General features: G+C 40.9%; 1 protein-coding gene across 1 annotated transcript in view; it reads left to right on the top strand.

The window, feature by feature from the left end:
- NEO1 (neogenin 1) overlaps positions 1-15794 on the top strand; it is a 527807-nt gene that overhangs the window by 361146 nt on the left and 150867 nt on the right. Inside the window, exon 6 of the mRNA XM_065411681.1 lies at positions 15050-15204. Coding sequence (XP_065267753.1) covers positions 15050-15204 — 155 coding nt within the window. The remainder of the gene's footprint in view (positions 1-15049; positions 15205-15794) is intronic.

Raw genomic sequence — 15794 nt, 5'->3', positions numbered from 1 at the left:
TCTGGAATGGTGATCAAAGCATGAAGGGACATATGAATCTTTAGTGAATCTGGCACGTAATTACTTTGCAACGCCAGCTACAACAGTGCCATGCAAACATCTGTTCTCACTTTTAGAAGTAAATAAAAATTGGGCAGTATTATCTCCCACAAATGTAAACAAACTTGTTTGTTTGAGCGATTGGCTGAACAAAAGTAGGACTGAGTGGACTTGTAGGCTCTAAAGTTTTACATTGTTGTATTTTTGAGTGCAGTTATTTTTTTTGTACATAATTTGACATTTGTAAGTTCAGCTTTCATGATAAAGAGATTGCAGTACAGTACTTATATTAGGTGACTTGAAATACTATTTTGTTTCTTTTTTACAATGCAAATATTTCTAATAAAAATAAATATAAAGTGAGCACTGTACACTTTGTATTCTGTGTTGTAATTGAAATCAATATATTTGAAAATGTAGAAAACATCCAAAAATATTTCAATGGTATTCTGTTATTGTTTAATGGCATGATTAATCGCAATTAATTTTTTAATCACGCAATTAATCGTGATTAATTTTTTTAATTGCTTGACAGCCCTACTTCTAATATGATACAACACACTTGGGAGCAATGTCACACCCTATTGGAACGTATCTAGTTCCACCAGGAGGAAAATGAAATTCCTCACCTGCCATTCAGGAATTCCATACCTTCCACAGTGGTATGAGATGAGTCTCATCAAAATAAAAGGGCTTTAGAACAACTGGGAATTTTGGATACTGCTTGGTAGGCAAGATGAGCTATAATTTTAGTCAGATTCTTTTGTGTGAAATGTATAGAAAAATTAAATTACAAAACACTTTTGATGAATATCAGATGCATAATATTAACACACACTTTACAGTAATCTGTGTAGTTTTATATCCAGTATTGTGACAAAGAGGTTCTTTGGATTTAGAAATTTCATTTTTTATATAATCTGTATAAGAGAGAGAGTGAAGAAGGGTGCTTTTGTGTAGAGGGGTATATGGAGAGGGGGAAGAAGAATTTGTGGAGGGGCTGAGTTGGTATTACATTTTAATTGTGGGGTTTTAGATATGGTAAGGGGCAGTTATAGATGGCTGTGGGACTACAGGTAGCTGCTTCATTCTACACTTGAAGACCCTTGCTTGGGTGCCCTTTGGCTACCGTGGCCCATTGGAAAGGGTAGAACAACGCTGGGGGAGTCGGGCAACAGGATGATGATGGGTTATGAGGGTTTGAGTGTGACACTGAGGTGACAAAGTGTGAAAACACAGTAAGGATAAGGTTTAATATTGGGTCAAGATGTTTAGTCTCTAAAACATTGGTATTGCCTTTTTCTGAAGAGGCTACACTATCGAGTGAGAAGGATCCTGGCCTTTCATTCATGTTGGTTGTTGCAAGGTCAGCAGTCAGTAGAACTTCTGTTATCTATGACCGAATTAAGGATGAAGCCCCAGCTTTGCATTTATCTAGGGGCACAACAAGGCAGGGCAGGGAGCCCAGGGCTCTCCCTCCCCCTTGTCCATAGTTGCAGTCAGTGCTGGTCCTGGGGTCTAGAGCCAAGGTTGCCATTTAGGTAGGGTGGGAAAGGGGCAGTTGCCCTCCCTGAACTCCTAGGGAGCTGACCTGAGCCCAGAGGATGGGCTGCAGCTGGTGTTTTGTGCAGACCCTAGGATTGCTTTGTAGAGCCACGCCTTCATAGGAGAGTTGTTATTGGCCCATGGCACTGTCAGTCACTGCAGTTCTTGTGGGAGGGGTCTCCCCTTGCTAAATCTGCACACCTGCAGCTGGGAGCATGACCCAGGTGAGAATAATAGAATCATAGAATATCAGGGTTGGAAGGGACCTCAGGAGGTCATCTAGTCCAACCCCCTGCTCAAAGCAGGACCAATTCCCAACTAAATCATCCCAGCCAGGGCTTTGTCAAGCCGGGCCTTAAAAACCTCCAAGGAAGCAGACTCCACCACCTCCCTAGGTAACGCATTCCAGTGCTTCACCACCCTCCTAGTGAAATAGTGTTTCCTAATATCCAACCTAGACCTCCCCCACTGCAACTTGAGACCATTGCTCCTTGTTCTGTCATCTGCCACCATTGAGAACAGCCGAGTTCCATCCTCTTTGGAACCCCCTTCAGGTAGTTGAAGGCTGCTATCAAATCCCCCCTCATTCTTCTCTTCTGGAGACTAAACAATCCCAGTTCCCTCAGCCTCTCCCCATAAGTCATGCGCTCCAGACCCCTAATCATTTATGTTGCCCTCCGCTGGACTCTTTCCAATTTTTCCACATCCTTCTTGTAGTGTGGGGCCCAAAACTGGACACAGTACTCCAGATGAGGTCTCACCAATGTCGAATAAAGGGGAACGATCACGTCCCTTGATCGGCTGGCAATGCCCCTACTTATACAGCCCAAAATGCCGTTAGCCTTCTTGGCAACAAGAGCACACTGTTGACTCATATCCAGCTTCTCGTCCACTGTGACCCCTAGGTCCTTTTCTGCAGAACTGCTACCTAGCCATTCGGTCCCTAGTCTGTAGCTGTGCATGGGATTCTTCCGTCCTAAGTGCAGGACTCTGCACTTGTCCTTGTTGAACCTCATCAGATTTCTTTTGGCCCAATCCTCCAATTTGTCTAGGTCCCTCTGTATCTGATCCCTACCCTCCAGCGTATCTACCACGCCTCCTAGTTTAGTGTCATCGGCAAACTTGCTGAGAGTGCAGTCCACACCATCCTCCAGATCATTAATAAAGATATTAAACAGAACCGGCCCCAGGACCGACCCTTGGGGCACTCCACTTGAAACTGGCTGCCAACTAGACATGGAGCCATTGATCACTACCCGTTGAACCCGACGATCTAGCCAGCTTTCTATCCACCTTACAGTCCATTCATCCAGCCCATACTTCTTTAACTTGGCAGCAAGAATACTGTGGGAGACCGTATCAAAAGCTTTGCTAAAGTCAAGGAATAACACATCCACTGCTTTCCCCTCATCCACAGAGCCAGTTATCTCATCATAGAAGGCAATTAGGTTAGTCAGGCACGACTTCCCCTTGGTGAATCCATGCTGACTGTTCCTGATCACTTTCCTCTCCTCTAAGTGTTTCATAATTGATTCCTTGAGGACCTGCTCCATGATTTTTCCAGGGACTGAGGTGAGGCTGACTGGCCTGTAGTTCCCCGGATCCTCCTCCTTCCCTTTTTTAAAGATGGGCACTACATTAGCCTTTTTCCAGTCATCCGGGACCTCCGAGAGGGGAGGGGGCTGCCTGGAGGGGCCAGGGTGTCAATGGAGAATCCTCTCCACGTGGTCCCCCCTTCCTCTCTCTGCATGCAGCGCCTGGGATGGTGACAGAGCCCAGGAACAGCTGTTGTATGGGGCAGCCCTTCTCCTTCCGCCTGCCGCTGGGAGGCCAGGACATCAGGTAGGGCTGGGGGATTGGGCCCCTCCACCGTACCAGTGGTATGGGACCAGGAGGAGCTGTGGGGGAGCTCAAACCTTAACTGCTGAAGAAGAGGAGTTGGCTGTGACATGGACATCCAGCAATCATCCCTCCATAATGCCAACTATAATAAACTTCAGAGCTAAGGGTGAACCATTCAAGAAATATATGTTTGCTGATGATGTTTTAAAGAAAGTCACACCAGTGAACTGGTGGAAGTCACTTAAGCACTTGGATTCAGAGACTGCTGAAGTGATAATCTCACTTTTAACAGCAGTCAGTAGCTTCTTCTGCTGGTGTAGAAAGAATATTTTCTTCCTTTGGACTAATTCATTCCAAATTGAGAAATCATTTGGGACCTGAAAAAGCAGGAAAGCTTGTTTTTCTTTTCCAGATTATGAACAAACAGGAAAATGAAGGTGAAGACAACTGCAGAAGCCAATATTTTAAATTTCTCATGTTGACCTGGCTGACATAGTCGATGTAATTTTTGTGGGTGTTTTTTTTAAATATTTCATTTAACTATTTTAGTTAAAAACAATTTTAACAAAAACAAACCTGATTTTAAAAAATGTGAATGTATAACTAAATTCAAAAATTCATATGCTTGTTTTGTTAAAATATTATATGTTTGCTGTTGAAAAAAAAATCCAGAATACGTTTTGTTTTAGTTAAATAAAACAATTTATATGTCTGTCTGGTGATGTTCTCCTCCTAATACAACATGGCAAGAAAATCCTCCAAATATTAATGATTAACCTGTTGAATTGGAGATAGTTCACCTCCCAAAGACTTCATAAATATCGGCTTCAATTATCTTTGGTAAATGAAATAACCAAACAATCATTCATTTTCTGATATAGTTGAAAAACTAATCTGAAACGTTTTCAAAGTAAATCACTTTAAAAATGTATAGTGTACCTTCTATAAATGAAACCTACATCTATCTCGGAGTTATGAAGAATATGTATTAAGGTTATAACAACCAACAAGAATGCACTTTTATGTAGAAATCCATGATTAAATTGAGTGTTCCTGACTAATGATTTAAATCAAATCCACCCTGATCTGAAGCCACTGGGATAGCTACTGAGAGAGCTACTGGCAGAGTGTTATCCACGAGGCCCTCAACTTTGAAAAGCACTCACCCACCCTTGATCAGAAATAGTCCAGATCTGTTTAGGGCACCCTACAACGCCCATATGTTTTTCTGGACTTTTGAGGAGGGTTAGGACATAGAAGGAATATGGTAGTAACTAAGGTGTTATGGAATATTGGTTTGCTTATTATTAGATGATGGCTGGTTTTTGTAAATAGGCATGCGGCAATTCTCCAAAAAGGGCCATAATTTCAGAGTTTAATGTACCCAGCCTGTCCACACCCACATCCTAGATCATTTGAAGCTTATTTTATGTACATTTAGACAAGGTGTGATGTGGAGCTATCAAATGGTGCCGTAAGTGAGGTGTGCATACAATTTGTGACACACTCTTGACATCTGCAACATACTTTCTGCTGTACATGTGTTAACAAGATGTGACTCTGTGTCATCCCTATTTGGTACTGGGAAAAATCTGTGATTTAATATTGCCAAAACAGTTAAGCTTACTGCTGCAGAGATCTTGCCAAATTGGGGGGGAGAGACAGACAAGCGATCATTTCTGCAGCAGGAAAGTTGGTAGCAGTGTTACATGACCAGAATGAGAAAGAAAAGGAGTCTCAGAGACCTGTATTGCTTGCACCTGAATCTAGCCATCAAAAAGCCATCAATTTACTGGCCAAACTCTCACCATGTGAGGACAGTTTTGAAGAGCATGTCAAAAGAGCATCTTGGCAAACAAAAATTTGGATGTCTTTGAACATAGGTAGACCAAATACTGGATCACCATTACAACATGGATGGAAAAATATGGATGATGAACTACTTCCTGTATGGCATCTGAGCTTCTTCAAAACTTCATTTGTGCCTGTACCCATAGGGGTTGCTTCACAATCAACTGTGTCTGTTGTCAGAACAATCTTGCCTTGGCATGTACACAGTTCTGTTCAGGGAATGAGGACTGTGGTGACCCATGCATTCTCAACAGAGGTATGAAGGATGAACAAGATGATGATAACAACTAGAAATGTCACCAGCACTATTATATTTCAATGATACCTTTAGAAATTTATTATTAGATTTGTTTTACCCTAGAGATTGTTGTTGTGATGGTTTGAGATCCCAAAGAAATCCAATTTTATATCATGAAATAATATGTAGACTAATTAAACTAACAAACGAATGCAAATGGTTCAAAGTGGTCATTTTTATGTGTTGATGATGTCATTGCTTAGCCCTGTTTCTATAGTAACAGCACCACTTGACAGCTCCACGTCATACCTCATCTTAAAGTAGACCTAATAAGATTTCAAGTGATATATGATGTATATGTGTGTAGAGAGATACATTAAGTCAGTCTAATTGGTGGAGTCTGCTGCTTGCCTAAAACGGGAGAGGCTGACCAGACTGCTTTGCTGTGTAAGTTTGTACTCAGATCTTTCAGATGATTGCCCTTTGTGGAAATAAATATTCACATAAATGAATAAAATCTTATAGAGATTAATATGTTTTACTTTTAGTGAAGGCATCAAATTTTCAAATAAACTCTATTAGACTGAGCTGCGAATAAGGCCTAAAACATTTTAAAATGTATTTTCAGGTCCTACCTCACTCATATTTTGTATGCCACTAATTTGATTCATATATGGATAATTAATTTTATTCACAACTAAGATACACAACTTTTGATTAGTTATTATGCCAAATGGTGCTTAAAGGTTTGAAGTACTACATTAATTCTTCCCTCCCAGCCTGAGCTGCAAATTTGAAATGAGATTGGGAAAAAAAAGAAACTTGGATTTGTTGTTGTTGTTGATGGGGAAAAGGAGTGATTTGGTATGACAATGAAAGGAAAGCTCATATGGGGATTTTAGGGAGGGACTAAATATAATTGGTTCTCTCACTCATTGGAGGCAGTGCATGTGGCTGACTTGATAGCAGACCTTTGTCAAGCTGCTACCTGTTGAGGCTATTCAGTCTTCCTGCTCCAAACATTGGTAAAAGAGTTGCAAAGCTATGAAAAGGTACTTAAAGAAACCATGATGCAAAGCTTACAGTAGACAACACTTCTTTATTCCCGTCATTGTAATTATTGAGGGACGTCCATTCCTAATCTTTGAAAATCTAAAAATGAATCCACAGATTATGCAAATACCAGTACTATCAAGTCAAATATAGAATTCTATCTAGCATAGCACGGTAAGGAAACAATGAAGTGCTGCAGTTGCACTGTTGCTAAACACTGGTTTCCATTGGAGATCACTAGGTATCAGTGTTTAAACATTAAAAAGTTTAAAATAGCTCCAAAATAGTGAAGGAATTAAATGGAGCCCACGGAATAGGGATGTTGCAAGTATAATAGTCTGCATGTGAAATTCTGCATAAGCATTTAGCAATTAAAATTGTTCTTTGCATGGGTAATGATATTAGGAGGGAGAGGGAGGGAAAGCAGAGCTGCCAAGGCTGCTTTGAAGTTTAATTGTCTATTTGGTAACGAAACACATAATCTTCCATTACAAATCTTATTTTATATGGTAATTGGCTCATTTGCTCTCCGGTTATCAATTTAACTTCTCTACCACAAACATCTGCATTTATGTTGTGTTTAATCGGTCTGAATGCTAAACAATGAAGTAGTTAAACTGTAAAAGAGCACATTTTAAAGGCATTATTTTTAATTCATTAAAAAGAAAATAACTGAAAATGAAATGTACATTTTCCATATTAAACATTTGTGAACAACTTGGCTTTTGCCCCGTAGCCAGAAGAGCACTCCTTATTTGAAAGAGACAAAGATTCCAACTCTAGTCTCTTAAACAAAGATTACATGGGAGTAGGTTACAGCACACACAGTTTGACATCCATTTTTGTGATAGTCTCCCCCAAGATTTAATTTACATTTCCCCCTACTTGTGTGTACTGCCCTGACTTAGAGGGACCACACTGCTCCTAGAGGTAATTTGATGAAATTATGCATTACCATTTCAAACTGTAGGGGTTGTGTTCTGTCTTGTAGGTGGAATTGGAAGAATAGTCCCAGCTCTGTTTGTTTCACATATTTTCTATCTTGAAAATATTGGGGCAACCATTCAGTTTTCCATCCCTCCATCCCTACACACACCTTTTGACTATTGACTTTCATTCCCAAGCCTTTCTTTTGCTCCCTTTCCTGCTTTTGTAAGTAACCTTGGATATATTTCCTGCCTGTTTAGTCCTGATAAATATATATAAGTTTTCCCAAAGCTTTGTAGTAATGTTCTGCCAATAATATGCAGTCTTTACTTGCAAGACTGTGACAGCTATAACTAGCTGTTGGGGAATAGATGACAGTGGACATTGCTCACACTTCTCTTGAAATAGGAAGACCAACTATGTGTCTTTGGTGATGCTTCCAGCCCCTAGTTGCCTAAATAGCAAGATGTTTGAATGTACTTGTTCGTTAACTGGGATCATAGATGGGCAAAAGTGCTATTGAGATTTAGGTCTCATAGTTACTACTGGAATTTTGTCCTTATTAGAAAGCCACTACACAGTTCAGCACAATTGGCAATCTTTGCTCAAATAACATACGGAGTTAACCTATAATATCCCCACCTGCTAGGAAGTCTAACAGTGGTGTAATAGAATCTTGTATCGTGTTTGGATGTAAATGTAAATAGCACTTAATCCTTGCAACAGGGTGGCTTGCCCCTTAAGCGCTGGGGCTAGCCAGCCCTGATTTCGGAATGAGCCATACCTGGGAGAGATCAGAGAAATTACCCGATAAAGACTACAAGAAGAAGACTACAATGAAGGGGGGATTAGAGACTGCTAGGAGTGAGCAGGCTCTATGAGAGAATCCTTGGAGTGAGGGTTGAGACTCCAGCCAGGTAGGGCCTGGGAGTGGCCTGCCAAACAGGAAAGGTCCCTGGAAGAAGGCCAGGGAGAATGAAGAGAAATCTTTGTGTGGACTTTTGGATGGACTTGAACATTTTATTTTGAATGTTTGTTAATTTAATAAAGCATAACCCAAGAAGGGATGTGAATGGACAAAAGTACAAAGTCAGAAGGGACCATCGTAATCATCTAGTCTGACCTCCTGCACGTTGCAGGCCACAGAACCTCACCCACCCACTCCTGTAATAGACCCCTACCCTCTGGCTGAGCTACTGAAGTCCTCAAATCATGGTTTAAAGACTTAAAGTTACACCAGATTAAATTTGCAAGTGTCCCATGCCCCATACTGCAGAGGAAGGGGAAAAAACACCCCCAGGTCTCTGCCGAATCCAGGGGAACATTCCCTCCTGACCCCAAATATGGCAGTCAGTTAGACCCTGAGCACGTGGGCAAGATCCACCAGCCAGACACCTGGGGAGGAATTCTCTGTTGTAACTCATCTGTAGTAACCCCATCTAGTGTCCCGTCACACAGAACAATCCAAGAGGGGAAACTGAGGTGGGGGCACTCGAGAAGCAGTTGACCCTGTTATAGTCCTTGTTGCAGATTTCTAAACTTATTAGCAAGAGTTCTGACTTTACTCCTAAATGTGGAATTTTTGAGAACAGAGAGTGGAGGGGAAATAAGTAAACTTTTGCAATTATTTTTTTAAAATATTGCAATCTTTCTTTTGACCAGTTGTCAGTGCCTAAAGAGGAGATAGTAGGAACTTGAAGTTTGGCAGGGACATAATTCCAGGGTCATAGATATGCCTTATGAGGGTCTGGTGAAAACCAGCTTTGATCTGGCCAAGTGATAATGACTTCTTAAAATGTCCTTTTCACATACACGCATTTTTGTTATATGGCTGTGATCTGCAGAAGTTCCGTTGGCACTTCATATGCGTGTATAGAAGCAGAGTGGAAGTTTCCTCTTGTTATATGTTTCAGCATTCTACTTGAGATGTGCAATAGCATGCATAAGAAAGTTAAGTGGAATTTCATTTTTAATGTGTAAGTTCATGTGTACTGTACTCTGTGACGGTGTATGCAAGGATACAGTGCTCCAAAGGAGTCCTGTCTCATTCCCTACTATGAATAGTAATGTGTATGTAGGAGGGAGAGCATGGAAGGAATAATGTCTGCTTCTAGAATATGTAAAGGTGAGTATGGAAGATTTGCAGGGGTTCTTCATGGAATCTTCCTTCACTGAATGCACATATTGTTCAGGACAGAGTGTTCTGCTTCTGTCTAACAAATGGTTTGCATGCAATGAAATATTTTATTTTACCTTAGGAAATTCCATAAAATAGCATAAAAGGAAAGATGATGATACAAAATGAAGTTCAGAAGTCAGGACATTATTAAGTTACAGTTGTCCTTGCAACCTTGTGTGTGTGCAATGTAGCCTCTATTTATGTGATTGGATACTATTTTCGTTATGCAAGATCCGTGCTTCACACCGTGCCCAGATTGGACAGCGATTGTATCAAATGAGGCAGGAGTCCTGTTGTAAAAATAATGTCTGATTGTGAAATTAAAGGCTGTACTGTAATGAACATGCATGAAGTTAAGTTTGAACAGAAAAGCTGTGTGTGTGTGTGTGTGTGTTTGTGTTTCCAAGGAGAAACTTTCTTCCATTTTTATGATAGTTTTTATGAAAACACAGGTAATGGAGAAGACCTTGTAATAAAATGGTTAGTAGACATGGGGGAGAAGTGCTTAAACTGGTCACTTTTTATAGCAAAGTGTTTCCATATTCTTATGTCCTTATTAAGTTGCTTCATTTATAAGCCAGAGCTACAGTTAGTGTTTGGAGAGTTGCTTGTCTCCGGATAACCATAAAAAAACCCTTCACACACAGACAGCCTTCAATAAAAATGGAACTGTGTTCTTAGGAAGAAATGTAACATGTTCTAGCATTCCTTCACTTTCCTTAGCAGGAAATAAATCCCATTGACTAGTCAAGTATGTGAGATGTTTGCCTAAACTCTGTTGCCCTTACATATTGACTTTATTTGACAAATGGTGAAGGGGAAAAGAGTGCTTTTGACTCTCCCGGGAATCAGGGCGGCCAAATAAGTAAGCAAATTGTTCTTATGTCTATGTGTGTACCAGAAACAAGCAAACGTGAACATTCTTCAGAACAGGTGATATTCATAGAGTTTTGCTGCAAGCAATTCCTCATTCTGCCACTAAGCTAAAGAGTTTTAGGGGCCGCACTTTGTATCGAGCCTCCCAGGTCGGGTCAACAGATTCAGTCTGGTGGGGCTCATACTAATGCTTTAAAACTAGCTGTATAGACAGTGCTTTGAAGTTGCAGCTTGGGCTTTGAAGCCTATGGAGGGGGTGGGCTTTGAAGGCTGAGCTTTAACTTCAAAACACTGTCTGTACAGCTAGTTTTAGAGTACTAGTGTGAGCCTCTCCACCCTATTTTGTCGACCCAAGCTGGGAGGTGTGCTCCAGAATGCCATGTAGACACGCACTTAAGGTATGTCAACACAGCGAACAAACATTCCCAGCTGGCCCGGATCAGCTGACTCAGGCTCATGGGGCTTAGGCAGTGGGGCTGTAAAATTGCTGTGTAGATGTTGGGCCTCAGGCTGGAGCCTTGGCTCTGGGATCGTCCCCCCCTTGTGAGGCCTCAGAGCTCAGGTTCCAGCCTGATCCTAAACATCTACACCACAATTTTAAAGCCCCGCAGCCTGAGCCCCATGAGCCCCAGTCAGCTGACCTGAGCCAGCCATGGGTGTTTAATTGCAGTGTGGACATACCTTGTCTGCTGGTCCTTGTTTCTTAGCAGTAAATCTGTTCCATAGCAGGCTTGTGTTACTTACAAAAAAATTCTATAACTTTTATTACTTGAAAGTCCAAAATATGGCCAATTTTGGAATTGTTACATGAATTTCAAGCATCTACATTTGAGTATTTTAATCCACCATTGATATATGTAATCAGGTGGAATTACTTCTCTGCTGTAAAAGAGAGTATATACAACACATATTGGAAACAGTCTTAAATTACTTTCTCCCTGGGGTCTGACTATGTTTTCTTATATCAGAGGGGTAGCCGTGTTAGTCTGGATCTGTAAAAAGCAACAAAGAGTCCTGTGGCACCTTATAGACTAACAGATGTATTGGAGCATAAGCTTTCGTGGGTGAATCATGTTTTCTTGTCAAGCTTAGCTGTTCCTAGGGTTATCTCTGCATTGTCTCTTCTGACCTATCCTCTATTTCTTACTGTAGTCAGACCTACACACCATTTTATAGACCTGGAGCGGTCCTAACACTACCCACCTATTCTCGCTGCTAGCATATGTCAGCAAAATAGACCTGCATCTCTGTGCAGGTGCCTAGAGTATACAGCAGCCATTAACTCAGGCTTGGTCTACACTTACCCCCCAAGTCGAAGTAAGGTACGCAAATTCAGCTACGTGAATAACGTAGCTGAATTCAACATACCTTACTTCGAACTTACCGTGGTTCAGACGCGGTCCACACGCGGCAGGCAGGCTCCCCCGTCAACTCCGCGGTACTCCTCTCGTCTAGCTGGAGTACCGCAGTCGACGGCGAGCGCTTCCTGGTTCGATTTATCGCGTCCACACCAGACGCGATAAATCGAACCCGGAACTTCGATTGCCAGCCGTCGAACTACCGCGGTAGTGTAGACATACCCTCATGCTATTCTGGAATCCATATTGGTATGATCAGTTGTACTGGCTAAAAGATACACAAAAATAATTTAACTTTATCTCCTTTCTCTGACTTGGTTCTGTGTGAATGATCCATCATATTTTACTTTACCATCAAATAAACATGTTTTACAGTACTTCTATCTTTAACATATTATTTATATGGCATCAAGTGAGGTTGCTCAATGTTATACATGATGTCTGCTGGTCTGGCCTTGTTTTTTTATTTTTGTTTATTTTGAGCACCATAAAGGTTCATGGTATTGAACAGGCACATAAGACGTAATTCTTGCCTTACAATCTAAGTGAGACAGCATGCAGATGAAAAAAGAGTAGAAAATGTTTGGATATGACACAAAATTGTGTAAATTGAGTTGTCATGTTATTCATAAAGACATCAAGGTGATTCGTACTTTAAGAATGTGAGAGAGAAACAAAATTTCAATCCTTAGGTATGTGTTACTTTTTTTGGTTTTGTCAGCTTATCTGTCTTTTTGTTCCCTAGGATATGTAAATTTAATTTAATTTTTCATTCAGTTTATTTGGTGGTGATGTTCCACCTTGAGTTTCAAGCATTAGGATTCTGGGCATACCTACACCTTGTGTTTACAGGAAATCTGTATTATACTAGTTGTGGGATTTTGTCTGTCTTTTCAATATGATTAAATTGCTGCAGCTGACAAATTGTCTTCTTTAATATAGACTAGTTACAATTCTTTGTTTTCTGGAGCCCAACTTGACTTACAGTATTTCTAAAATGCAACTTATTAAATATTTATGTAGTACTTTTCATCCACAGATTTTGAAGCCCATTACAAAGATAAGTAGGTGTTATTCCCATTTTACAGATGGAAGAACTTTGGCATAGTGAACTTAAAGGCTCTATTATACAAACTTACTTGTGTTGCTGAGAACTTTCCTCATTGGATTAGTTTCATTAAATGTGGTGTAAAGGTTGTACAATGGAGCTCTAAGTGGTCTGCCCAAAGTCACATGGCGAGTCAATGACAGAACCATGAATGGTCTCTTAGCTCCTGGTCTGAGGCCATGTCTACATTATGGGCGCTGCAGGAGTATAGCTACGATGCCCTGGCTATGATGCTGTAACCTCATAGTGTAGACGCAGACTTCGGTGACGGAAGGGGTTTTTCCACTGTTGTAGGAACACCACCTCCCCAAGCAATGGTAGCAGTGCTTAATTTGTGCCAGAGCTTGCCAGGCTGAGCCCCGGCACCTCTGGGCTTGCTGTGTTAGTTATGAAAGTTAAAAAAAATAGCTTGAGCCGCAGTACCTCTTTCATTACAAATTAAACACTGAATGGTAGCTAGGTTGAAAGAAGCATTCTTCCATCGACTTAGCTGCTTCTACATCAGGAGTTAGGTCGACATAGCTTTGGTACCCAGGGGTGTGGATTTTTCTCACATCTTGGTTCCGTAGCTGTGGTGACCTAAGGTTTAAGCATAGACCAGGCCTGATACCCTATGCCACTGCACACTCTGCCTCCATTTAGAATGCAGCTGTCTAACAGGCATACAAGAGGGTGCAACATATTACTCAACAACAGAAGTCTTATTGTTGGACCCCAGTTAAATTCTGCATTGATTTTTAAATACTTTTGATTTTTAGGCTCTTAATGATTAGCTCCATCATATATGACTCAGCTTCTTCTCCCATATATTCCCATCAGATCACTTCAGTTCAAAATAGCTGGCTGTTTAATTGGCCCTGAATATAATCTTGAAACAGCAGTAGCTAGAACATTTTGTATCTATATCCCTTGGCGATGGAATGCACTTCTTGCTATTATTCATAATTCTCATTCTGTTAGAATTTAAAAGTAGTTTAAAGAATTGTTTTCTGTTTGCTTTAATTGTTCTTGATCACTGACAATTACAGCTATAATTTTCAAAGGAGCCTAAAAGAGGTAGGTGCCCAATTCCCATTGAATTGTAATGGGAGTTGGGTGCCTATCTCCTTTAGTCTCCTTTGAAAATCCCTGTCTACATTGCTACTGTTTGTTTTACAGTGCTTGGTGTACTCTTTAGCAGTGCTTATAATTAGAGCTGAGTGAATAAAGGGTTGTTAACTGTCCATTCCAAAAAAAAAATTAAAAATGTTTGGTTTGGGTGAAACCAAAACTGACTTTATAACTTTTTGGTGAATGAAAAAAAAATAATGTAAACTGAATGATTTGCTAATGTCAAAATGAATCATTTGTTTCTATCCAAAAAGTTCTGTTTTGATTTTTCAGGCATTTTGACAAAAGGAAAGGAGGACTAGATTTACAAAACTGAGGAGGAGGTGGTCATGGTGCCTTCCTCGCCAATGGTTAGGACACTGACCTGCGATTGGGGGGTGGGGGGGATCTAGGTTCAGTCCTCTCTCTGATGTGGAGAACGAGATTTGAACTTGGATCTGCCAGGTTACAGAGAGTGATGTTGCCATTGGGCTATGGCATATTCAGGTTATGGGGCTTTCTCCATCTCTTCTCTAAAGCTGTTCCACTTTGTATAAATAACGACAGTTACTAGAGCAGGGCTTGAACTTGGGCATCCCACATCCTCAGTAGGTGCCCTACCGAGCAGGCTATAGAGTCATTCTCTCTCTCTCTTGCTGGCCCAGTGACAGTGGATAGTAATTGGGTTAATTTCAACATTACTGAAACATTTAGACTTTTTCAGTTCGATCAAAACTACTTGGTGAAATTGACACAAATACATAAATAGTTCCGGTCAACCCCAAACTGCTTTTTTCAGCAAGTAAACTCTTTGTCCCAAAAATTTCACCCAGCTCAACTTATAATTTATGTATCGTTTTATTATATAGAGAGTGTAAACTCCAATGATATTACCAAAGTCTAGATAAACAGTAACTTTTCTCCTTCTACCTTTATATGTAAAGCTCCACCTGAATTTCTGAAGCAGCCTGCTAATATTTATGCTCATGAATCTATGGATATTGTCTTTGAGTGTGAAGTGACTGGGAAACCAACTCCAACAGTGAAATGGATCAAGAATGGAGACATGGTGATCCCTAGTGACTACTTCAAAATTGTAGTAAGGACATTTTCATTTTCAGTCATTTCAACCTGTTGACCTGTACCTTAATCCTCCTATGTACAGTAACTCCTTGCTTAATGTTTTAGTTATGTTCCTGAAAAATGCTACTTTAAGAGAAATGATGTTAAGCGAATCCATTTTCCCCATAAGAATTAATCTAAATGGGGGGGTGGGGGGGTTAGGTTCCAGGGGAAAAAATTTCGTCAGACAAAAGACATTATATACATATACAGTATAAGTTTTAAATAATTTTAAACAAACTAATACTGTACTCACCAATGTTGATTGTGAAGCTTGCTTGAGGCAGGGCATAGTGAAGTCGGGGCACAGGGGCTTGCCTCACTCCCCGCTCCTGCCGGGGAGTGGGGTCGGGAGCTTGCCTGTTCCCTGGCTGGAATGCCAGGCGGGCGGAATGGGATACGCCCCCGCACCTCAATCCCGCTCCCTGGCTGGATCGCCGGGCGGATGGGTGGAGCGGGGCGAGCTAAACAACCTTATAACGGAACGTTGCACGACTTTAAACGAGTATGTTCTCTAATAGATCGGCAAATAATAACGAAACAATGTTAACCGGGACGACTTTAAGT

Source organism: Emys orbicularis, chromosome 10, assembly GCF_028017835.1.
Source record: "Emys orbicularis isolate rEmyOrb1 chromosome 10, rEmyOrb1.hap1, whole genome shotgun sequence".
NCBI lineage: Eukaryota > Metazoa > Chordata > Testudines > Emydidae > Emys > Emys orbicularis.
The sequence above is the reverse complement of the archived record's forward strand: the minus strand, read 5'-3'. Positions and strand labels throughout refer to the sequence as shown.